Genomic DNA, 25,222 nt, shown 5'->3' with positions numbered 1-25,222 from the left:
CGGATTCAAGTGGTTAATACAAAAAGGGGGAAAAAGGTTTCTATCACACAAAGATTTGGAGGACCCCCTGTAGTGACTCTGAGGACCCCGTAGGGGTCCCGGACCCCCTGTTGAAGACCCTTGCTTTACACCACTGTGCGCTTGTAACCTTGCACTGACCTCTTTCCTGCGGTCGTTGTCCCTCTGGATGAGCCAGCGAATGGAGGCCTGCGGGGACTTGGGGAGACACTCCAGGAAGGTGGTGTTGTTTCTCACACCATACTGCGTCATCTCCAAGGCATTTCTGTAAGCTGACACACGCACAAACCCAACACGCACACATGCACGCGCACGCACGCATACACGCACACACACACAAGACACATCAGAGTGTTGACCCCTATGTGAGTTGCTGACAGACAGAAAAGCCATGTCTCAACAGTGAGGGTAGAAAGCTGACCTTAAAGGAGTAATTCACCCCTAAAATGCTTGATTACTCATGCCATGGAGTTCAATAATATTTTTTTGTATTTGTAGCATTCCCAAGACAAAAATGTGGATATAGTAATCAAGAATCAATGGGGATAAATGCATTGTAATCAAATTATTGTCTTAGGAATGCGACAATAAACAAAAAAATATTGAACTCAAGTCTCCATGGTGTGAGTAATCAATAGGAAAAAAAAAGTCACTCCTTTAACTCGTTCCCTGCCATTCACATCTTTAGTTTATTTCAAAGGCTCACGATCCAAACATGTTTTTTTTTTCTCCATTGTTTTACGCTAGATGGCGCTCTTTGCTAACCATTTCATTCTCAGACACAAAGAAATTTTTTCGCGGCTAGCACAGAAAACCTCTGTGTTTAGCAACGATCGGTGGATCGATCGGAGATAAATATTCTGTGAATGAGGTGTAACCTAACCTGCACCAAAACCAAACACCACCTGCCCTACAGTACACTGTTGCCAAACTACCCTAATTATTCAAGTATTGGACAACTGTTTTCACTGTCAAATAAGTCATTTTGGTGTATCACTTAGGCTGCAGCCAAACGGTTCGTCACTCAGCAGGATGAATGACAGGCAGGCTCATTAGTGGTGTCCATATGGCTGCTTCCACAAGGCTGGTGTTAATTTAGAGATGCAAACAGTTTGCGGAGATGGAACTCTCTATGGGACAAGAGCTCCTCCTTGCATTAAACTACACCCGATATTCATAGTCGAGTACGTCGCAGCCTTAATTGCCAGGTGCCACGTAATGCGCACGAGTTCACGCACACGCGACGCACACACTCACACTGTGCTATAACTTTCACATGAACCAATAAAGTAAATATTTTTCGCTAAACACATGATGTGACTGAAAGTTGAAATGGATGTAGGGAAATGACGAGACATCAGCTTTATTTTCCATACATTTTCAGTGCTTCCAAATTACACACCGTTGAAAATACTGAAAATTGTGAGAGACAACACGCCAGTCTTGACAGACTGATGAATCAGTGGGAATAAGTGCAATGCCTTGCCAATAATACAATGCCTTGCCAATAATACAATGCCTTCACCGGGTTTGTGAAATTCAGTGGCTTTGTAATTGTATACCTTTCAGATTGAAACCTCTGCACTGCGTGAGGGGATTGCCATGCATGACGTCCTGTCTCCTGCTTCTCCTATGAAAATGAAAAGACATATCATTATCCATTATTACGGAAGGGCAATTTCATTGTTATTTCACTCAGCATGGAGGACGCCTCATACTGTATGCATCAGGCAGGGGAAAATAGCAACACAAGCACATCGTGTTTTGCGAAGGAAATTGGGTGGCTTTGTGTTTTGGCTCCACGAACCAAGCTAAACTTGACCTGTGGCTGACAGGAATGTGGAGACTCACACTCAGGGGTGTCGCACCACATTCTGGGCCCTGGGTACTAGGATTCACTGCGTTATGTCGTGCTTTAACTATTGAAACTTTGCAGATATACGAGCTTGTAGATCTGCTATTTTTGAAAAATCATCAAAATCAAAAGTCTTTGAAGGTTTTTTTAATAACCTGTTTCTATGTCAGTGGTGCTCAAATATTTTCATGTGAAGGACCCCCAAAATGATATGTATTTGGCCACGGACCCCAATCTCAAAATTTTTAGATCCAGGGACCCCCAGAAGCAAAATTTGACTTACAAATGTTCGCTTAAAAAATACATATATTCAAAGATTCCCACATTTTTTCACGACTTTTCAAAAATAGCAGATCTACAAGCTAGCAGCGCGGTGCTGCGCTGTGAGCTTGCATAGCTGCTATTTTTCAATAGCTAAAGTATAAAATAATTCCAGGCCCCTCCACCTTGGGCCCTAGTAACACAGTCCCACTTTTCACCCCCTTGTGACGCCCCTGCTCAAACTCCCAGCTGCTTCTTAAGCAGAGAGGTGTCATGTGTAAATGAGGGCTGTCACTCATAGCTCGTTGTCTGTGTTATGTCTACCGGGGCAGGATATGCCAGGGGAATAAAAATGTTTCATTTGGGGACAGAGAGTAAAATTAAAGTGCACGCTTGGAAAGAGTGCCAGGACTTCCATATTTTTCCCTCCTCACCTCTTGCCGACGTCTAATTCATAGGCTACTTTGTGTTGAGGTGTTACATGTGTCTTTTATGTTTTTAAGGCATAACCTAGCTGTCAGTTGCTATTTCCATATCGTCTGCATACATGCTTCCCCAATTCTTTTTAGCTGGAGACCCAAAAGAGAAATTGGACGTTTGCCCGGCTGGGACCCAAATGAGTGAAAAACAGCAGATCTTCAAGCTCACAACTTGTCGCTTCGCACTGTGTTGTGAGCTTCGTTGAATCGGCTACTTTCAGTCATTCTTAAACATTTGTTTTCAAATGTATGGAATTTCTTGGATTTTTCTTTTATTAATTAATGAAATTACTTTACATCATCATTGCATTTCTTTGTATTCATGAAAATCCTTTTTTTTATTATCTTTTTTGAGAATGTTTTGAAATAATAACAATTAAAAACAAAATATAGGAGATAGCAAAAATAGCAGATCTACATGCTCACAACACCTCGCAACGCGAGGCGTTGTGAGCATGTAGATCTGCTATTTTCACAATATTTATCTGCGGAAGCGAGTCACATTAAATGTAATACCTACAATTCCAAGTGCTTGTCAGGGTGGGGGTCCCCTGTTCAAATATGTTTATTTTGGGGGTCACAGCCTAATTTTATATATATTTTTAACAGAAAACAATAAAAATTTAAATAAGCGAATATTCGACTTCGGTGAACAACATCGAATAGTGACATAGTGATATTCGAATATTCGAATATTTGGTGAATGCCCTATAGTTACAGTATATAAACTGTTTTTGCCTTACAATGTGTGGTGTATTTTCTTCCACAAGTCCACGTGTACCTTTTACCCGTGGGGTAGAAACGGGAGCAACTGAGTCCATCCCAGGCACAGTAGGGGTCTCGTGCCAGGCAGCAGTCGGCGCAAGCCGAGCCGTAGGCCTGACATCGGTGCAGCGAGACCTGCGAGACCCCGTACTCGGAGCTCACGTACAGCTGTTGCTGCAACGTAAACAGGTCAAAATGTCAGCAGGCCCCATTTGTCCTATAATGAGTGGAACGGCTGACAGGAGAACCAGGCCAGCCGCGGCTGAGCAATTATGGCTTATTATGCTTCACTTATCGTCGTTGTCGGGTGAAAACCTTGTATGTCCAAAACCGTTGGTTTAGCATTTTTCATTTAAAAAAAAGAACATACAAATTCGAAACTTGGAGATACGAGGTTTCCACCCGACAGCGACGTTATACTCTGCTGTACAACAAATAGCAGATATGCAAGCTCACAAAGCATCGCATAGCCAATGCGTTGTGAGCTTGTAGATCGGCCATTTTCAGCACGGGACACCCAAGTATGACAAAGTATAAACCAGGCATTATATTCCAGCATTCCTACTTTGTTTCATCGGCAGCCAAAAATATTTCTGCTTTGAACATTATACAGTAGGCATAATAGAATCACATGACTATGGACGGAAAGTCACAGAATAATATGAATATGAGTAGTATGAACTCTCTTACTTTTTTTGGGGAAATCCTGAGATTTGTTACTTGAGCGTGGTCCTGAAAAACAACACATACCATGTCATGTTTTCATCAGCGGTGTTCACTTCTCACACGTTTATCTCGTTCAGTGGCACAAACATCTCTGGCTTTCTTTGCATAACAGCTGGCTAGTCATTGTAAACAGATCATCGCGGAGGCCCAAAAACCATGTGAAAGCTGCGGAACATTGTCCTCTGTTGCCCAGATGTCCACGGTTCCACCCCCCGTAGAACCAGACTCGTCTGCCTGTTGTACCAGTATGAGTCCAGGTGTTTGTGGAGATTAAAGCCTTCTGACCATGACGCGTCTCTCTCTTGCGGCAAGGCTGAGCCGGAGTCGGCGGGCAAAGATAAAAATGGCGTGTGTGATAGTTCACCGGGGTCAGGGCCAGGGCTGTTTCAATATGTTTCCCATCACCCCTTGCTTCAAATCATCCACCTCCTGAATTCAGCAGAGAGTGGGGCGAACTTGGCCACAACACACAGGCCTCTGGCACAGGCCTGTGTGTTGTGGCCAAGCTCTCCCCACTCTCTGCTTTTGATGTGAGGTGTGCCGGGAAAGAAAAGAGATGAGAGACAGACAGACAGACAGGCAGATGTAGACAGAAAGACCCGACATACCTTAAACACTTCCAGCTCCTCCAAGATCAGATCTTCATCCAAGGACCGATTGGAGGGCAGCACAATGACCTTCTGCACTGTGCCTTTATCTGGGTGACGGAGGACACACACACACACACACACACACACACACACACACACACACACACACACACACACACACACACACACACACACACACACACACACACACACACACACACACACACACACACACACACAGAAATAAAATACACAGAAACTCAACGGAGACGGTCATTTGACAACCACATGAGACGCGCATACCTACACCCTCATGACCACGGCCGAGAAAGACCTCGATATGCGGTCACTGAAATTAGAACGCGACTCCGGGGAAAGAAACAAAGCCTGCAAGTCTGTTTTCCTTCTCTCGCGGCCCCTGTTTGCTTATGAATTAAGACGTAATAGCCATGAACGACCGGCATCCGCAGCAAAGTCAGCTGTGGTGGAGAACTGGGGGTGGGGTGTGTGTGTGTGGTGGGGTGGATTTAGGGGAATGGAAGTGCTTAGCTCCACACAGGGGAAGGACGAGGGCCACGGGGAGGGCAAAACGTAACACTGTCATCATCATCAATAACACAAACTGTCCCTGGAGTCGGAACACAGAGGGACGGAGGAGGAGGAGGAGGAGTAGGAGCTCCTGGAAACCTATACCTATAATTTCCAATACTTTTACTTCTACTTCTCCGCTACATCTCGGATCCAAATATTGTACTTTTACTCCACTACAATTATTTGAAAACTTTGAGTTACTACAGTTACTTTGTAGATTTTGATTATTATTATTATTATATAAAACACACATTACCCACTTCAGCCCTATATATACACATTTCGGCGATTTGAAAATAGCCGATCTACAAGCTCACAATGCGTCGCATCGCGACACATTGTGAGCTTGTAGATCGGCTATTTTCAAAAGATCTTTATACACTTGAAAACTTGGAACGGGCCATTCTGCATAACAAGTCCTTTCACTTTTGCTATAACTTTAAGCACATTTTCATGCAACTAGCTTGTACTTTTATTCAAGAACATTTTGGATTGCAGACTTTCACTCGTAATAGAGTATTTCTATATTGCAGTATCGACGACACTTTTACATAGGCTAAGTAAAAAATGCGAGCACTTTTTCCACCCCCTCCCAAGCCGTGGTTATACAGACGGTCTTGGCATCCGTTCAGGAATCCAGTGCAGGAGAGAGAGGAGAATCAGAAAGGAAAGGCTGGTCTGATAAACACAAGCAGCTGTGAGAGAGAGAGAGAGAGAGAGAGAGAGAGAGAGAGAGAGAGAGAGAGAGACTCCCCCGGCTGCGTACCGAATGCAAACATGTTGACTCACACACGTGCGCGCGCGCGCACAGTGCGCGCACACGCACGCACACACACGCACACACACACACACACACACACACACACACACACACACACACACACACACACACACACACACACACACACACACACACACACACACACACACACACACACACACACACACACACACACACACACACACACACACACACACACACAGGTGCACCTTGTGCGTGCTGTAAATGCATGTGCACATTTGCAAGCGCATGCACACACCCAAAAGGGCACATCATCTCAAAACAACACACTGAAATCCTTAGTGTTCACTTAAGTCAGAAGAGTGTACCAATGCAACCATGTCACTGGAGTTGAAGTCATTATATCAATTCTATTATTCTAAATTCTTCCTATCTGTGACCTAACAATATTCTTCTAGGCTACTTGCCAACTTTCCAAGTGTCTGTCACATTACATCATTATTATGCAATCGCGAAACTTGGCAGTTAATTCAGACATCTTATTTGATCAGAATCAGCTTTATTTTCACATCACAGGTTCACACAGGTGGTGGCGGGTGAAAATTATCATTTTTTGCACACTCCATCATTTTGTAAAGAAAAGTTTGTATAAAGGATAAATGGAACCAGGTCCTTTGGAGTAGAAGTATATAAATTCTAGTTTTTGTTATCTCTGAATGACCTCTCCCTATCTGTGACCTAACAATACTGTTCTACTTACCAACTTTCCAAGTGTCTGTCTCACGATTCACTGTTCCACCCACTGTGCAAACCTCCTCTGATAGCTCTTCATCAGCTAGCCCCGCTATAGCTAAGGGACTTATGAGCTCTCTGCAGTCATTTGCTCGTGAAATGCCTCATAAAAAAATAAGGATTATATTGTATTAATATATCATCACAGCGAAGAGCAGCTGCCTCCAGGATGTCACTGTAAATTACAAATTGCTTTTCAAATGACCTCTCTAATTAGAAAAGAGGGAGGGAGAATAAGCCACTGCATTCAATTAAGCGGAGAAGGAAGGCCATTATATTTCAATTTTCTGGGTGGTTCACAGTAGAAGAGATCCTCCAATGGGTCATTATGATTAAAATCACTCATGTAAACACGTTATAATTAAAGCAGCAGTAGTGGCAGCAGTCAATGTAAGAGATGGAATAAAAAATATATTATATTAGAATTAGGGCCATACGAGGACAAAATTGACAGTGATGATTATCTTGCGGAATAATTTAATCCAGATTATTAATCATGATTATTGATGACTAGGCTGGTGCCAGTTGGGCAACAGTCCTCAACAGTCCTCCTCGGGAACGCTGCAAGTCAGGATACTTTTTTACTGTGCAGAAACTAGAAGAGCTAACAGAGAAGCCTATATATGGACATATTGAGTCAGTTTCTGTTGTTTCAGCGCGACCTCAACCTAAAGCTTCTCGCCCTTAGGGCATCTTACTGGTTACCTCTGTTGACAAAGGGCCAAGACAGGATGTCCGTCCCCACAGGGGAGGAAGGTATCTATCTATCTGTCTGTCTGTCTCCAGGATTACGCAAAAACTACCAGACCGAATTACACATAACTTGGAGGAGTGAGCATTGGCCCAGCTGCCATTTCAGATGGAGGTCCACTGGCAAATATATATTTATATTATAATTATAATTTTGTTTTGAGCACCACTCGTATAGCAACATACAGTACATATTTCAGAAAACTGTTAGGATTTAGAATACAATATAATCTTCCTCAGGTGTTAAATCACTTCAACACTGCATACTATTCACATTGTGTGTGGGTGTAATCATGAGTCTAGCCACTCAAACCCTCTTCCTTAGTTTACTGAGATCCAGCAGGGCTAGTCTGTATGTATGGATCTAAATTCCAAATACTATGTCATCACGCAATGACATCAGAGCATTGTCATCACAACCAATGTACTGGTCTTTAAAAGTAAACGTCCAAAAAAACAAATGTCATTCAACAACTAATTAAACTCCGTATCCTGTAGGATTGTTGCATTAGTTCACGGTGGTGCTGCTGTGTGAAATGTTTCACTGGACAATAGATCTGAAAGGAGGACCTAAGGATTCCCACCATGCTGCTGTGGTAGTCGGACACAAGCTGTACTCATTTGGAAGGACCAACAACTACGAGAACAACAGGGATCAGATTGAAGTCCACATCTTCAACACATTGTCTTTGCGTTGGAAGAAGTTGCCCCCAGTGACAAATGGAAGAGGACAAAGTCCCATTGAGGTTCCCTCCGGGCGCTTGGGCCACACAGCTGTGCTGGTAGAAGAAATTGTGTACATCTGGGGAGGATGGTATCCTTACTACAATGTGTTTTATGCCTTTGATGTTGACACCCACAGCTGGTTCAAACCCAATACTTCTGGGACTATTCCAGATGCAAGGTGCTACCACTCAGCCTGTGTCCTGGAGAAGGTCATGTATGTCTTTGGAGGATACACCCAGCTGACTGGATGGACAAATGATATCTACAAGTTGGACACCACCATAATGGTCTGGTCTTTAATTAAAACCAGAGGCACTGCCACATCACCTGTTTTAGAAGGTCACTCTGCCACCATCATTGGAACAAAGGTGTTTATATTTGGGGGTTGGGTGTGGGGTCAGGACTACTACAACAGCATCAGAGTGTTTGACACAGAGACAAACTGCTGGTTGAACACACCTTCTGCACACCTTCTCCCAGAGGAACGAGCATGTCACTCAGCCTTTGCCTACAATGGAGAGCTGTACATATTTGGTGGCTGGAATGGGAAGCAGTACTTCAACAATCATCTGTGGAAATTCAGTCCAGAGAACTTTTCCTGGAGGCAGGTTGAGACCAAGGGGAAAGGCTCCTGTAGGATGTGCAGGATGTGCTGTTGCATGGTGGGAAGTCGTATCATCATCTTTGTAGGATACGATTACAAAGCAGACCATACAATCACTGATGACCTGTACATCTTTAAGTTCCTAGACTTAAATCCTAGCCTGAAGATGCTATGCAAGCTAGCAGTCACTCAGCATGGTCTGGATCGGTCTGAACTCCCACATGACATCAGGTGGGAACTGGCAGCCATGACTACCAACAGCAACAAAACGATGAGTATGTTCACACAAGGTCTGTCAATGTTTTATCATTAACCATAACAGAAAAATACATTTCTAGTTTTCCTCACGTACCCTGCAGTACCCCTTCGTACCCCCATTTGAGAAACACTGCTTTACCCCACTGGCGAGGTCCGTACCTGTGCCGAGGAAGAGGACCTGGTAGTTGCCGTCCGCGGCCATGACCTGGTCCACGGCCACGGTGGTGTATTTATAGTCAGCGTTGGTGCGGACCACCAGGGGTCTCCTGCCCATGGGGTAGATGGGGTTGAACATCACTGGGTGGTTCCTCACGAACGTCACCACGTCGTCCGGGAACTCCTTGGTGGTGTGGATGTCTGGGGTGAAAGCTCCCCCAGGACACTAGGGAGAAGACAGTCACAGACTTTATCCTGATAGGGCTAAGATAGGATTAAACAATCATATCGTTGCTGTCGGGCAGACACCTTCCAATGGATCCAATGCAGTTATTGTTTAATCAAAAGCTCTTGATAACAATTTTCTTTGGTTACACACTTATAAAATCAATGGACAGACTTAAAGCATGTCATAAAATGGCTATGTTTTGCTAAGCGTTCCTCTGAAACGGATGCATGTTGTGCCTGAACCAATCGCAGCAAAAATAGAAGATGTAGAAGCTCACAATGTGCCGTGATGCGTTGTGAGCTTGTAGCTCTCCGATGAAGTCAAACATTTATTTCACTTTTCGATTTGAATGACTTGAATCCTAGTGCCCCTTTTCTGTGGCAAACATTCAGCGAAAAATATCAGATCTAAAGCTCACAAGAGCTTTGCTATTTTCAGCAAAGAGATTTGTTTTTGAGGGCTAAAAAGGAGGGAGCCTAGTATAGCTCCCTGAGGGGCTCCGGTAAATGAGGTATAATAGGGTTTAAACTAAGTGCTTAGTGTCATTACGTGACCCTGAAGTGAACTCACCGTTCCGGGCCTGGGATAGGGGATTCGGCCCTGGAAGGCTGCCCACTGGAAGTTGGGCCCCTCTCTGTGAGCGAAGGGCCCGTTAAAGACGGTGAGGATGTCAGCCATGTTGTACACACACACTGCTGATCCTTTAAAGACGGAGCTGAGGACATAAGAGACACACACAAACACACAATGTCAGGTTTCCGTATAAAGAGGGAGCAGGTAAATGTCCTCATAATGTTGGTAGGTAAGCCGATAAAATGTCCTCATAAACCACCAATACCAACACACACAAACACACACATATCATGATACACACCAGAGAGAACCCAGCATGCACAACATCCCGGACCCACCCAGCTCAAAACAGCATAGTTCTTCCAGGACCCCGCTGTTTTGCGCAGATACGTCCGAGCCATACAATCTGGGCGGACCCGCTGCCACTACTCTAGCGGGGACACTTCGGTCCGGTTCCCAGGGTGGAATCAAATGTGGTTTGGCTCGGTCAGTTAAAACCGCATCACGTTAGCACATAAAATAGAGGCTTTGTTGCCGGGGTACAGGTCACCCAAAAAAGGTCGGAGCGGGAGGGAGAAACAGTGTGGAGAGATAGGAATAACACTACAGTGGGACCTCAAAGACCCGGCTGTTTGGTTTGGCTCTACTTAAAGAGCCAGCTTAGACTACTGTAGCCTCGATGTGATCCTTGGGTAACAAGTGGATCAGGGGGCCTGTGGCTGCGTCACCCCGGGTTAACCCAGACGAAACCAATTACGCTTCAGATTCAGAACAGATGGATCAAATGACTGTTCCTATAAGCCTGACATTCAAGCCTCAAGGCCCATGATAGCCGGCGTAATGTGTAGATTTGAATCCATTTGTTATCGAGTTACTTCATCTGGGTGATGGAACATTGACATAATACGCGAGAAGTACACCGAAGGAGATGAAATAGACCTAGTGTTGTACATTTGATTTAATGTGTGCCGCAAGCTTTAAGATATCACACTCGAGAGCCAAAGAGAGATTTGGTGTCTCCTCGAGACCCACACTATGGTGAAAATAGGCGCTCTACATGCTCCCAATTCGTTGCGATTTTTGTAATTATGGAATTTCTTAGATTTATTGAAAATATATTAACTCATTCTGAGCCCCAGACATTAACGGATTATAATGTCCAAAGTGCCTCCTTCAGGTCCCATTCACTTGCGTTGTCTTATTTTGAAGGCCAGAAGTCCACAGCGCAATCACTTCCGGTCTGACGTCATCGGTTCGTGCGCCGGAACCGATCATTGTCCACGTGGAGTTGTGTAATGGCCGACCGGGAGCTTTTATAACTGTGTAACATAAGCGAGCATCTGCCTCCATCCTAGCTTCTAAAGTGTAGTTTTGAGATAATGGACATTAAAGATGAGATCCCCCGTCCACCTCAATGTTATGGATGGGACTATTTTGTGCTGGAGGAGCCGTGATGATGCGAAATCAGCGACGGATTTCGTCTCCGGACCTCCGCCCATTGTACTCGGTAATGTATCCGCCGTTACAGTAATATATTACTTTTTGCGAGATATCTCGGGAATGGCACTACAGATACTCGAGTACATTTCGCGAGATATCTCGGGAATGGCACTAAATCGGTTAAAAGAAATGCTTTTTTATGTTGAAATGATTGTATATTTTCTTTACGAAACTAAAAAATGATATCTACTCACGACCCATAAAGATAGGTCTGCGCAAAAATTGGGTCGCGACCCAGTGTTTGGGGAACCACTGCACCAGAGAGTATTGATGGAAATCAAAATGTCCCCTGGCTTGATTTCAGCCTCCCCTCTCTCTACTCTCTCTTTCCTGTCATAATACAGCAGAAAAACAGAGAAATAATCACCAGGAGCTACGGAAGCTCATTAGTCACGGCGCAGTGAAATCCATGTGCATGCATAATGTTTCTGTGTGTGGTATTTATTTTCTTGGCCGAGCAAATGAGGTAGAATGCACAAGTCTTATAAATCCACTGAAAATAATGGAGTCTAAATAAGTGGTATACGTAAGTTTGCCATGAGAATGTCATTAAAAGGGTGACATTTACCATCTTCCTTCTTGCATAAAATAGTGGGAAAGGAATTATTTTCGTTGACGCCTCAGTAAATGGACTCAAATGTATGCCATTATGTACGTATATATATATAATATGTACACCTGCTATTAATAAGGATGGAGCATCATATGCACCCTGTCACCTGAATATTGTCACTGTCGGATAGAAACCTTGTATGTTCAAAACAGTTGCTATTTCATTATTATTAGGGAAAAAAAATAAAAAAATAAAAACATTTTAAAATATTAACAATACCAGATCTTCAAGTTCACTGTGAACTTGCAGATCGTCTCTTTTCACTTTGTGTGATACTTTTTTTTTTTTCAGATGCATGTCCTACTTCCTTACAACGAAGTAGGACATGCATCTGCAAAAAATAAAAAAATAAACATAAAACATTGACAATTGGAGATAAGAGGTTTCTGCCCCATAGGCTTTGTTCAGGCTGCAGGCAAATCCAATTTGTTTCTCAAAAATCTGATCTTTAGGACTGACTGTCCTCACTGTTATTTGCACGTGATCATATCAGACTTGTGCATGTATATATAAGTATATTGTATATTGTATAAATCAGGATTCATTGTCTGAGTGTCCAGACTGAGACACATCTTTAGAAACCAGTAAGACTCCCTAATCTGGAGATAAGCGACCGTCACATCGCATACACAAACTTTAGAAGGCAATCGTAGCCAATCAGGAGGGAATATGGGAAATGGGACAGATCCATGTTGATGACATGACTTTAGAGATACTGTGTACTGCTTTGCATGATTTTAGGCCAACATCTGTAGGAGCAGTGTCCAAAAATTTGTTTTGCAAAAATCGGCCTGATGGTGGCGCTAGAAGAGGGCCATGTAAGAAATCAGGGGAGGAGGTTGTGATTTGCCATCCAGTGTGTGTGCAAAGTTTGGCATCGATAGGACCAACGGTAGTGGAGATAAGAGTAGGGCCAAAAGTGTGGTGTGATGTGATGGACAGACAGCCGGTGGAGTTTTTCATAGTAACTTGCGACCTGACAGTCGCAATCATTTTGAATTACATTTCAAACCACCTAGGTATGGGGTATGCGCAAACATCCATTTCCATTAGGCCTCTTATTTAAGTTTTTTTGCTGTTCAGACTATAATAAAAACAGTATGATTCCAATCAGAAAAGGCCTTCGTTGGTTAGCCTGAACCATAGCCTTAGTGCCTGGCACAGCCACATTCTGCCTGAACATAGCCTTAGTGCCTGGCACAGCCACATTCTGCCGCTGATATACACATATGAATAAGCACGAACACCAGAGACTGCAGGAATGTTGCGGTTGCCCCTCTGCATGAAGGCTCTTACCTTGTGGATGTGAAGACGCCATACAACAACAGGGCTTTGGGCTGATCGGTTTCCAGCAAAAACACGCTCTCTGGATGGGAAAACATATGCACACTTTAATGGACACACACTGTCACACGCTTGCACACACACGCACGACTATTCTTCAAGCGCCTGGAGTGGAGACAACAGTGATGTATGAATTAATAAATGTCCTTGTTGACAGGCCCAGTCTGGTGCGCGGAATGGAAAACAGGAATAAAAAGCTGAGAGATGAAGGTTTTCGTTCATAAAGAAGGAGGTTAAGAAAATCTCTGGGAAAATATGTGTGTATATAAACCGATAGGAACTGACCAACAATAACACAGAAAGTGTTATGAAAAATGCCAGTGAAAGATTAAACAGGGTAACCTTTCGAGGAGGAACTGATCGCTACCGTTGGATGAAGACCCAAGATGTTCAAAAAGCAAACAGCCAGGAACTGAACAAAATGATTCCTAGTTTCCAGTTACCATCCATGGACTCTGACAGAACAGAGCATGTTTTGAACAGCTTACATGGGTCTGAGGGCCTTGAAACTCACTCATAACATGTGACGTGCTCTAGGCTCTAGTCAAGGGAACAGTACAAGTGCTGTATTGCACCAGGCTCCCAAACAGTGGGTCGGCTCGGGGTCGTGAATCAATTTCCTTTTTAACTTTTTTTATTTTGTACGATTTCCAAAAAGTCGTGGAGCCATTTGTATGGGTCGTGAGTCAATTGCCATTTTCATTTTTCATTTTAATTTTTTTTAAGATTTGAGAAAATAAAATCAGATATTTTAAAAACAATGTAAAACATTTTTCAAAAGAAATTCCATGAATGTAAAAATATATATATGGAAAACATTTTTCAAAAGAAATTCCATAAATGTAAAAAAAAAAAATACTGTATAAGTAGTGAAAATAGCCGTGTCACATCGCGTCATGACTCGTGAGCTTGTAGATCTGCCATTTTCAATACTAGTTTGAGTCCCGGGGAGACAATTACATTTCTGCTCTGGGTCTCCAGCTGAAAAGTTTGCGAACCAATGCTGTACAGGATCGAGAGTCCAGCAAATGCTACCCCGCTTTACCACTCACCCAGCTCATCGAAGTGGGTCTCGGTACCGTCCTCCTCCAGGACAGAACACACCATCCTGGCCTTTAGGAAGGTGGTCCACTTGTTCACCAGGCTCCGCTGACCCCCGATGTCATTCTGCAGAGCAACCAGCAAAACACCTCTTGTCATCATGTTGCCTGCAGTGCATGCATGCATCAAGCACCACATTACTTCCATCATAGACACTCGCTCTGACCTACAGTTAGAGGAAAACTAATATTGCGTGTTTTGAAGGTTCGATTGATCGATTGAATACTTTATTAGACAGAAATGCTAACAGCACGAGTACACAACAAAATTAAATACTGCTTATCCATCAAATACTGTTATAACAATACCCTGTCCACTAAAAATATGTAACATAATGTCTTATATTATCATAAAATAATATATCATTCAATATATCATATTTATGATATGATATATTGAATGATGAATGATATATTGTAATAAATCACATCCTACATAACACTGTATATCATATTCTTTATCATATCCCAGAAAGCACGGTCAGGACCTGGCTGGACCAATCAGTGACGTCTCGATTGGGGCCAGATCAAGTCAAACCATGACTAGTCAGATCTGGCCTAGAATATCACCTGATTTCAACCAAGATAAAAAACGGACGTCCTGGATTAATCAGAGAGGGTCCGATCAAGGCCAGATAAATATCATACCTAGTCAGATACTGTATGTCCCAGAATATAACCTTACATGCTCATATTTAAACTAACATTACACACAATAACAATAATCCTATGGTCCATATGGCGTCCTGGTAATGACGTCAAGATCGTCCCCATATGGGCTGCGATCTGGCCAAGTTCTGAACGTCATCATGAGGACGTTATCATAACATCATCATGACGTCATTTGGCTTGCAGGGATGGTATTTATCATATCATACAATATACTGTATATCATATCAGGTGCAATTCTGGGAAATTGCAAGTGTGGTTGGCTAAATATTGTGATGTCACGTGAAGCTTGACCAATCCTCAAATCCATGATATTGTCCAATCAGAAAAGGGACAGAAGAAGTCCATTGAACTCAATGGACCTCTGGGGTTTCTCTAGATGAAATAATAAAGCTGGACAAGAACTATAGTCTGGTTGCCCTGTAGGTAACCACACTAAATATACGTGTATATCATATCCTTCATAGACCATGGGTCTTCAACAGGGGGTCCGGGACCCCCAGGGAGTCCTCAGAGTAACTACAGGGGGTCCTCCAAATGTTTGAGAGATAGAAAGTTTTTTCTCCATTTTTATATTAACCACTTGAACCCTAGTGTCCATATTCTGAGAACGTAAGCCAAAAATAGCAGATCTACAAGCTCACAACGCCTCACGCTGCGAGGCGTTGTGAGCTTGTAGATCGGCTATTTTTGTCAAAGAGCTTTGGTGTAGAGGGGAAAATGAGCAGAGTAAATACAGAGTGAAAGGTCAAGTTTAAGTATTGACGGTTCAAGTGGTTAAATATCTGAAAACACAAATTGACATGAATCCAAAATAAACTGATGATTGTGCTGTCAAACGATGAAACTATATGGAATGAATCTATGAACAGGTTGTGGGGGTCCCTGCTTCATCTCTCTCTCAACTAAGGGGTCATTGGCCTGAAAACGTTGAAGACACTTACTGGACACACTCTGGCCACCATGGTGTGGATGTTTTTAGTGTTGCCACTGTTATCCGTGAGCCTCTCACGGAAGAAGAAATACAGTTTGGTGTCATTAGGGTCCGTTCCATCTGGTATCAGCTGGGCATCAATGAAGATTGGCTCTACAAGAAAGCACAGCGTTAAGCACCGTTGCCAGATAATGTGCGAGAGAAATAAGCAACTACAGTAGGTCTATGAAAACAAGCCCAAAAGAAGCGACTAGGCCACATGAGCATCGCATATTTGAAAATAGATCGATGTGCAAGCTCATAATGTGTCGCACCATGAGCTTGTAGATCTGCCATTTAAAAAAAAAAAAAATGAAAAAGGTAAAACTTTTTTCTTAAAAGTTTTTCTTACAAGTACAACACAAATCTGGTATGGGGGGGATCACAAAATACTTTTAGTTGTGGGTCTGTGGAAAATACATTAATAAGATACATTCATTTGGGGGTCTTTGACATGAAAATGGTTAAGAACCACTGGATTAAACAACATTAGGGAGCAAGTCCAAATAAGCAAGGCCCAAAAAAACTTCGTACTACAGTACCAGCGACAAGCCCAAAGCTGCTTATAATAAGCGCGCATGGCAACACTGACAGTAAGAGGCACAGCTACACTATTCTATATGCATTCAATTCACCCTTTGTCAAGTCCCACCCGTTGTCCCGCCCCTGTTCACACCCATTGGTTGCTGTGTCTTGGTGGGACATTCGGTGGGACACTTCATCCACTACCATGTTAATTCAGTTGCTTCATATTTTTATTTTGTGTGTTCAATTCTAATTTCAAACTTGGTTTCAGTAAAATGGAGCTGCTCAGTGGCAGTATAGTGACTCAGCATTTCTCCAAAAATTATGTTTTAGCAAATTCAACATAAAAAAAGGCAGAACCAGGGCGGGACAAGGCAGATAGAGCCTGCTGGTTGGTCAGTCAGGGACCAACCAGAAGGCTAACAAAGGGTGAATTGGGTAATGTCTCCCAGTTCTCAGTATTAAAATCTATTTGTACAAACGTCCTTGATCAGGACCATATGAAGGCGCGCTCACCACTCAGCCACTTGGAGTTGTGCTGGTCTGTCCGCACCGCGTTCCTCCTCGTCAGGCTCCTGAAGATGGCAGCATCCGTCCCCATGAAGTCAATGTACATCCCTGAGAACAGCTCTTGGTCTGGTCACACACACACACACACACACACACACACACACACACACACACACACACACACACGCACACACACACACACACGCACGCACGCATGAAGGAATTATCCCGCCATCACAAAGGCAGTGAGAAAAAAAACTATGCATTTCTCTTAACAGCCAATTACGTGCAGTGCCATTTCCCTCTGTTTAATACATGTCACTATATATAACAGATTGTATATTTTAAATGCGGGGCAGCCTAATTTTACGCTGATTAAAACGCCCGAGACTATTTAAACAAGGCAAGGGTAAATTCTGACAGCGTCGACGGTGGATTTACAGGCCCCCGTTGTTTGACTGCTAATAAGCGACTTTGCACTCGGCAGTCGGCACTGCCGCGCCGTGCCTTTTATCGTCCCTCCATCATATCATTGGTTCCAGGGCCATGTGTGTAAGCATGTGGCCAGCGTCCAAGCCAGCCTGCTCCGAGGGGAGTGTGTCGACAGCACCCAGACAGCCTCTCGGCGGGTCACAGAGGAGGACAGGGCGATACAATGCAAATAGAGCCTTTTTAATCTGAGCCAGACACAGGCTGGGATTGTCCTCCGTCTGAGTCAGAGAGAGAGGGGCCTGGGAGTGCTGTGCTGCATCATCACTTCCACAGCACTGACATTGACCCGAGCTCTATTTGGCAGGACCCCTCCAACCCCCCCTCCTGTCCCACGCGCGCCCTCGTAACTTTTCATCCCGAGCCGGGTGATTGGCTGTCCGGATGAAGGGCTGCTGCCTGCTGCCGGCTGCTGACATGACGGGGTGCTCGGGTGTCGGGAAAGGCGAGATGTGCGTGCGACGTGACGCCTCGGGCCGCGGAAACAGCCACCCGACACCCCTGTGACCCGCCGGAGATCAAAGGACAACGGGGGAGTGTGTAGCCTGACCCGCGAGGTCAGAGATAAGGAGGTGGCGCTGTGCGGGAGAGCCATAAGATGTGATGTCCAGGGACGTGGTTTCAGCCCGGGAAAAAGAGTTGGAGAGGCCCTCATTGCTCGCTCTCTATAGCGCTGCTGCTACTCAAAGATTTGCCATTTCAGATCATGACAAGTGACAAGCCAGTGGGCCAATTACATGAGTTATATTTCGTCATTGTCGGGTGGAAACCTTGTATGTCCAAAACCATTTTAAAATGATTTAAACTAGTGAAAACAGCCGATCTACAAGCACACAACGCCTCGCACCGCGAGGCGTTGTGTACACAAATGTGTACACAAATGTACACATTTGAAACTTGGAGATACAAGGTTTCTGCCCGACAGTGACGATTTACTTTGTTGGCCGCCCAGCCCCCAAAATGGAACGAAGGCCGACATTTTATTTTTATCTTTTTCCTAATGGCCGGCCTGGACCGGCCTGGAATGAACCAGCCGTTCGGGAGTTGTCCCGCTTTCCCAATGGCCAGCACGTCCCTGGTGATGTCTCTGTGCGGTATGCATGTGCACGCGCATTGGGGTGTATTTTATAGAGGGAGGAAGCACTTACTAAGCATGACGGAGACCGTGTTGACTTGGGGATTGAAGGAGCAGCGTCCTTTTCCAGATTCGGCTCTCGAGTCGATGTGGAACACTTGCTCCTGCCGGGGAGGAGGAGGGAGGAAGCGAGAGACAGGGAGAGACACACTTTATATGGGAATATCTAATGCAATAAACATGACAATATGAGCATACCAAATGTTCCAGAAGGTAGCCCCAGCTCTAAGTTTCCCTTCCTTTTTGGTATGAAGAAATACAGAGAGGCGGTCCTGGGCAATGGACCTTAACTGTCTGCACGGGACATTAAAAACAACATTCCGTCTAGGAAGGGAGGGGGGGGGTTTCCCCTGCTAACGTGTTGGATCGCCGTTGTTCCATCTCAGCTCTCATCTTCTAATCCCTTGGCAATCCCACTCCGGGACAGGTTCTGCTGTATCCTTCCTTGGTGACTGTTGTGCCATTGGAAGCCTCTGGTTTCATCATGGATTTCAAGCCAAACCGACAATGATGTAACCCAGCCCCCCCACATGCAAGTGACACTGGCCAAGGAGCATTTCTTCCAGGAGACGTGTGTCTGATCCAACAGCCCGTCTGTTTATGTGTTTGTAGCCCTCTGGACAGATTGTGTTTACTGGACCCTGGATTCTGCCGTGCCTTTCAGTCTGAGTCGGAGTCTGAGCAGTGCAGACATAGTCAAAACATAATGTCGCTCAAAAATGTTTCTCTCTCTCTCTCTCTCCCCTCTCTCTCTCTCTCTCTCTCGCACGCACGGCCTGTGACGATTCACTTACCTCTCGATTCGATTCGATTTCGATTCATAGGGTGATGATTCGATTATATCACGATTATTGTGTTTTCCTGAGATTTGCGATTCGAATCACGATTATTGCGATTTCCCCCAAAAAATTACAGCTTTTTTATATTGAAACATTTTAAAACAATTCTAAACAATATAAAACATTAAAAGTTGAATCATATACTTCAAATCAATGCAGCCAAATAAAGTCAGTCAATCTTTCTGACATTTATTTCAGCCAAAGTGCCAGTGGTACAACATTACAACAACATGTTCCTGGTCAAGATGCTAGAAAACACAGGCCTACAGCACTGTGCTAGCTTTAGCCATAATATGACATCCTCATGACCTAAATCTGTTCCTTTAGGACCTGTACTTACTCTGACTGAAAGTTGTTTTTTTTATAAATAAATAAAATCGGGAAAATCGATTCTGAACTTTGAAAATCGATTAATTGAATCGCCGGCATTAACATCACGATAATATAGTAAATCGTTTTTTTTTGCACAGGCCTAACGCACGCACGCGCACACGCACACACACACACACACACACACACACACACACACACACACACACACACACACACACACACACACACACAGAAACATCAGCATCCTGCCTTATCAGTTCCAGCTGATCTGATGCATGTACTCAGGCTAAAGGGCCACACTGTGAGCCTGCCATCAATACCTCACAGTGACAGCTTGTTATACTGTATTGATCAGTTGTCAGAGATGCTGGCACATTTGGGCTCAGAGGTCGAAAACGGAGCCGTCTGCCTGTCAGTGCCCCTGGAAATGACAAAAGGCACTGCAGCGTGGAAAGAAAGCCTGATTTGGAGGTCTTTGCCTATTAGCACTTGGCAGCGGCATGGTCTGTGGCTAAAGTTTGCTCTTTCAGTGAGCACTTTTCTCCTGGACGAGTTCCCCCTCTCACTTCCAGAGCTATGCGGCCGGAGATGAGAGGCTGTGCCCAGAAACCCTCCCTCCCAGCCCTTGCTCTGTCACTCTCTCCTCTTCAGTATCTCTGCCTGTTGTGTACACTAGGAACTGATGTGTAAAGTCATGGTGACTCTGCCCAAGCAAGTATTACCTTAGTTAGGAGGACACAGGTTCCCAAACACGTGGGTCAGGACCAGGGGGTCAGTTGTCCGGATTTAAAATGAAGCAAACACGGAACTAAATGTTCCTATGATTGACCGCTAGTTGCGCTGTTCTGGTACCAGAAGCAACATGTTCTCCATAGGATTCCATTAATTTCCCCTGAACTTTTACTAGTTTAAAGCCTCGTTTCAATCACCATGATATGCGTTTTGTGAAAATATAATTGATGTTAAAGCAGGGTATGCAGTAGGAGGGGCTTGTGATCATAGGCTTGTGATGATTCTTCTTCGTGTGCTTTATTTTCGTCAAGCTCAAGACAATGTCCCATGTATCCCTGCGGTTGCACGTGACCGTTGGCAGCCAATAGCATTCCTGGGCTGGTACCCACATTAAAACAATGATGGCGGCACCCAGACAAGGGCAAAACCGTTCCCACTGTCCATATTTTTTGAACATGGTCCCAAACATTTTCAAAAAAACATTTCCAAAAAACCAAGATTTGTCATGAATGAAAAACAAATTCAATGTCCTCCCCCCCCCCATTATAGTAGTGAAAATAGCAGATCTACAAGCTCACAACACGGTGCCACGTTGTGAGCGTGTAGATCTGCTGTTTTCACTAGTTTGGGTCCCGTTTAATTTCTTTTTTGGATCGTGAGCTAAAAAGTTTGGGAACCACTGCCTTAGGAGACTGCAGTGTTGAAACTTGTCAATTCCAAGTTTTGACTTCATTGAGAAGGTATTTGGATATTTTGGCAGAGCGGCAAGATAATTATGATCCCATCACATTGTACCACATTCAATTCCTTTACTTTTACTACTACAAGTTGTCTCAACATTACAACTCACTGATCGAACTTGGATAAAAAGAGAGGGGAGGGGCTGGGAGGAGAAGGGGCGGGATTAATGGACTGTGACATCAAAGTCCACTGACAGCTCTTTTCTGAGCCTAATTATTGAGAAAACCCCAGACCACAGAAAATCCACTGAATGTTCAAAGTTCCATTTCTTCTTGGTGTGATTGAGGTCAGGAAAAAAAATATGAGACCTTTAACCCATTCAGAACGGGTACACATTATTGTGTATCATTATTTTATACTTTAACCATTGAAAAATAGCAGATATACAAGCTCACAGCGCGGCACCGAGTGCCGCGCTGCGGGCTTGTAGATCTGCTATTTTTGAAAAATCGTGAAAATTTGAATGTTGACCCAATTCTATAAGTGTCTTTTGAATCCTTCTAAGGTTTTTTGAAAAACCTATGTTTCTATGTCAGCAATCTGGCCAACATCGTCAAAGAAAAGGTCCTTTTCACTTAACTGGAGCTCAGTTAGCCTGTTCTTGAGAGACTACTATGTCAGTGGTTCTCAAACCTTTTCATGTGAAGGACCCCCAAAATGATATTTATTTGGACACGGACCCCCATCTCAAAATATGTAGTTCCAGGGACCCCCCAGAAGCAACATTTGAGTTACAAACGTTCGCTCTGAAAATACATAATATTCAAAGATTTGCACACATTTTCACGACTTTTTCAAAAAATAGCAGATCTACAAGCTCGCAGCGCGGCACTCGGTGCCGCGCTGCGAGCTTGTATATCTGCTATTTTTCACTGGTTAAAGCATTCTAGGCCTAAGGAAATGACTGTGTCTACCTCTGGCCTGCGGCCTCTGTTGACATAGACACAGACTGGGCTGTAGGCTCCACTGCCACACATGAACAGATGGGTCCGGTTGTAGGGCTGCACCACTCGGATGAAGTTCCCACAGCCATGCTGGGAAAAAAAAAGAGACAAAGAAATGCGATGTAAAGTTAGGTTTGTCATACTATTTGAATTTGCGGAACAAAACAAATTATCTGTTGCCCTGTCTAACACCAGTAAGACTCCCTAATCGGGAGATAAGCGACCGTTGGTCGCTTATCTCCACAAATATCACAACCTCCACCTCTCACGTCATACGGGCAGCCATAGTTACACCTGGAATGTTGAATCTCCATATATGGAGATAACCTACGCATCACACAAAGTCTGACCTCACCAGCCCATACTTGGGCATGGACGACTTATATCTCCATATACGGAGATGGCCATATATGGAGATACGATGACATCACAGAGTCCACAGCTGATGATGTGGCGTGATGTCATACAATACACAAGCAAGCCCTATATAAAGGGGCAATTCTCACCAGGGAAGAGAGCATTCCTCGACTCAGACCTTATCGCCAGGATCAACTAAGCTTATAGCTTATCATCACATCCAACCATCTTAAGATACTCAGCTAGTGGGGAATGCTCTCTTCCCTGGTGAGAATTGCCCCTTTATATAGGGCTTGTTTGTGTATTGTATGACATCACGCCACATCATCAGCTGTGGACTCTGTGATGTCATCGTATCTCCATATATGGCCATCTCCGTATATGGAGATATAAGCCGTCCATGCCCAAGTATGGGCTGGTGAGGTCAGACTTTGTGTGATGCGTAGGTTATCTCCATATATGGAGATTCAACATTCCAGGTGTAACTATGGCTGCCGATGTCATACTGATGTCAGCAGTGTGATGTCATACTGATGCGGAGATATGAGCAGGGCAAAGGTGTGACGTGTGACGTGTGACCGACGGACGGACGGACGGACGGACGGACGGCCGGTGGAGGTTTTGATACTAAACTGCGACCTTACGGTCGCAAAAACAAAAGATAAATGACGATGATTCATCATTTAGTGTGACATCAGTACTATAAATCTCATGCCAGAATATATAAAACAAACTGGGTTCATAAAATTGTGGTTGATTCAATTATGCCATAATTGCAAAACAAATATCACACAGCTATTCTCCAAAACGTGGAATTAAAGGTTTCAATCATTGTCAATATGACAAGAAAAAGACCAAGAAAACGAAACCCTACTCATATGGGTTTTTCAACAACACGGACACAACAGCAGTGGATGAGGCCTATTTCCTGTGTCTGGGTTTTGGGCCAGGTCATGTTTATCACCCTTCCAGTATCCTATTCCACAGGAGTAAATGTAATTCAAACGTATCGCTCTCGTTATGAAACAGCTATACGGATGTACAATCACATACGGCACAATCCTTTGAGGCAAGCCCATGGCCCGGGTGGACCCAGCTTACGCTGATCTCTCATCTGATCCAACTCCATAAAATCTGCCTGGAGTGGCATGAGTGCTGGGCTTTGTGGGCAATCAATAGTCCGGGAGCCACAGGCCCAAAAGCTCAAAGAATAGGGTTTTACCTGTGTCGTCATGCCATACTTTTTATTTTTGTTTTTTCTATTTATTTGGTACACACATTGCGATGTGATTTTTGATGACTCATCACTTTTCACCGTTTTGTGGGGCTGAAATCTAGCCTAAGGAATGTTTTTCATGCAAAACAAATGCTTGCAATGGATTCAGAATCATGAAGAACCCCTAGTTTGACCACTCACATGCTACTTAACTCATTGCATGCCAGGCCCGATAGTCCCGAGATTATTTCAATGTCTTTCCCCGCCAGGCCCGATAATCCCGAAAAAAAAAAAAAGAAAAGTAGTAGGCATGATAGCAATCGCGAAATTGCATGTTTAACCCCCATAGCAACCCCATCTTTTAAACATGGCAGCCATCTTTGTTTACATTTTAGGAAAACATAATGGCTGCTATGAATGAATGCCTGAACGGATTTCCATTCGGATTTTTTTGTTTGAAAGCTGTGAGCAATGTGGACACACGTGGTGCATTATCTAGGCATGGGTGTGCATGATCCGTGCACTATGAATTACATGGAAGTCTATGGAGACAGGGGCAGGGGAGAGTACGAAGGTATTGTTAAATGGCGGGGAATGTGTTAAAGCAGATTTATTTTTGTATACTTTTCCTGTATAGTGACGTAAAAGGTAAATGGTGCATTTATATAGTGCTTTTATCCAAGGCGCTTTACATAGATTGTGCATTACATTACATTCACCCATTCACACACACATTCATACACCGGTGGCGGAGGAAACCATGCACCGGGAGCAATTAAGGGTTCAGAGTCTTGCTCAAGTACCCTTCGACATTAACTCAGGGGGAGCCCGGATTCGAACTGGGAACCCTTCGTGCTCTAATAACGGTTTCTCTACCCCTGAGCTATGCCGACGTCGATGGGACCATTTTTCTCGCAATGTTTCCGGCAGAGCAGGCCTCTCATTCTGTGTACTTTATTGACAAAAAAAAAGAAAAAAAAAAGAAAGTATGTTATGACATCACAGGTCCTCTCAAGTTTTGGGCCCGTGGCTCCCCGGCTAAGATTGTTGGGAGGTAGAGGAGGACGAAAGAAAGATCATGGTAGAA

The 25,222-nt window shown here is 44.0% G+C and overlaps 1 protein-coding gene across 1 annotated transcript in view; it reads right to left on the bottom strand.

The window, feature by feature from the left end:
* The window catches only part of sema3c (sema domain, immunoglobulin domain (Ig), short basic domain, secreted, (semaphorin) 3C), a gene marked incomplete at both ends in the record, with an annotated part of 70,926 nt that overhangs the window by 8,039 nt on the left and 37,665 nt on the right, over positions 1–25,222 (bottom strand). Inside the window, 13 exons of the mRNA XM_080754632.1 lie at positions 160–290; positions 1,581–1,648; positions 3,395–3,552; positions 4,069–4,110; positions 4,713–4,801; positions 9,317–9,539; positions 10,113–10,257; positions 13,525–13,594; positions 14,625–14,739; positions 16,286–16,428; positions 17,356–17,475; positions 18,987–19,077; positions 22,533–22,652. Coding sequence (XP_080610758.1) covers positions 160–290; positions 1,581–1,648; positions 3,395–3,552; positions 4,069–4,110; positions 4,713–4,801; positions 9,317–9,539; positions 10,113–10,257; positions 13,525–13,594; positions 14,625–14,739; positions 16,286–16,428; positions 17,356–17,475; positions 18,987–19,077; positions 22,533–22,652 — 1,515 coding nt within the window. The remainder of the gene's footprint in view (positions 1–159; positions 291–1,580; positions 1,649–3,394; positions 3,553–4,068; positions 4,111–4,712; positions 4,802–9,316; positions 9,540–10,112; positions 10,258–13,524; positions 13,595–14,624; positions 14,740–16,285; positions 16,429–17,355; positions 17,476–18,986; positions 19,078–22,532; positions 22,653–25,222) is intronic.

Source organism: Nannobrachium achirus, assembly GCF_963921795.1.
Source record: "Nannobrachium achirus genome assembly, chromosome: 23".
Taxonomy (NCBI): domain Eukaryota; kingdom Metazoa; phylum Chordata; class Actinopteri; order Myctophiformes; family Myctophidae; genus Nannobrachium; species Nannobrachium achirus.
Note: the sequence above shows the minus strand (reverse complement) of the source record. Positions and strands in the feature narration are given on the sequence as shown.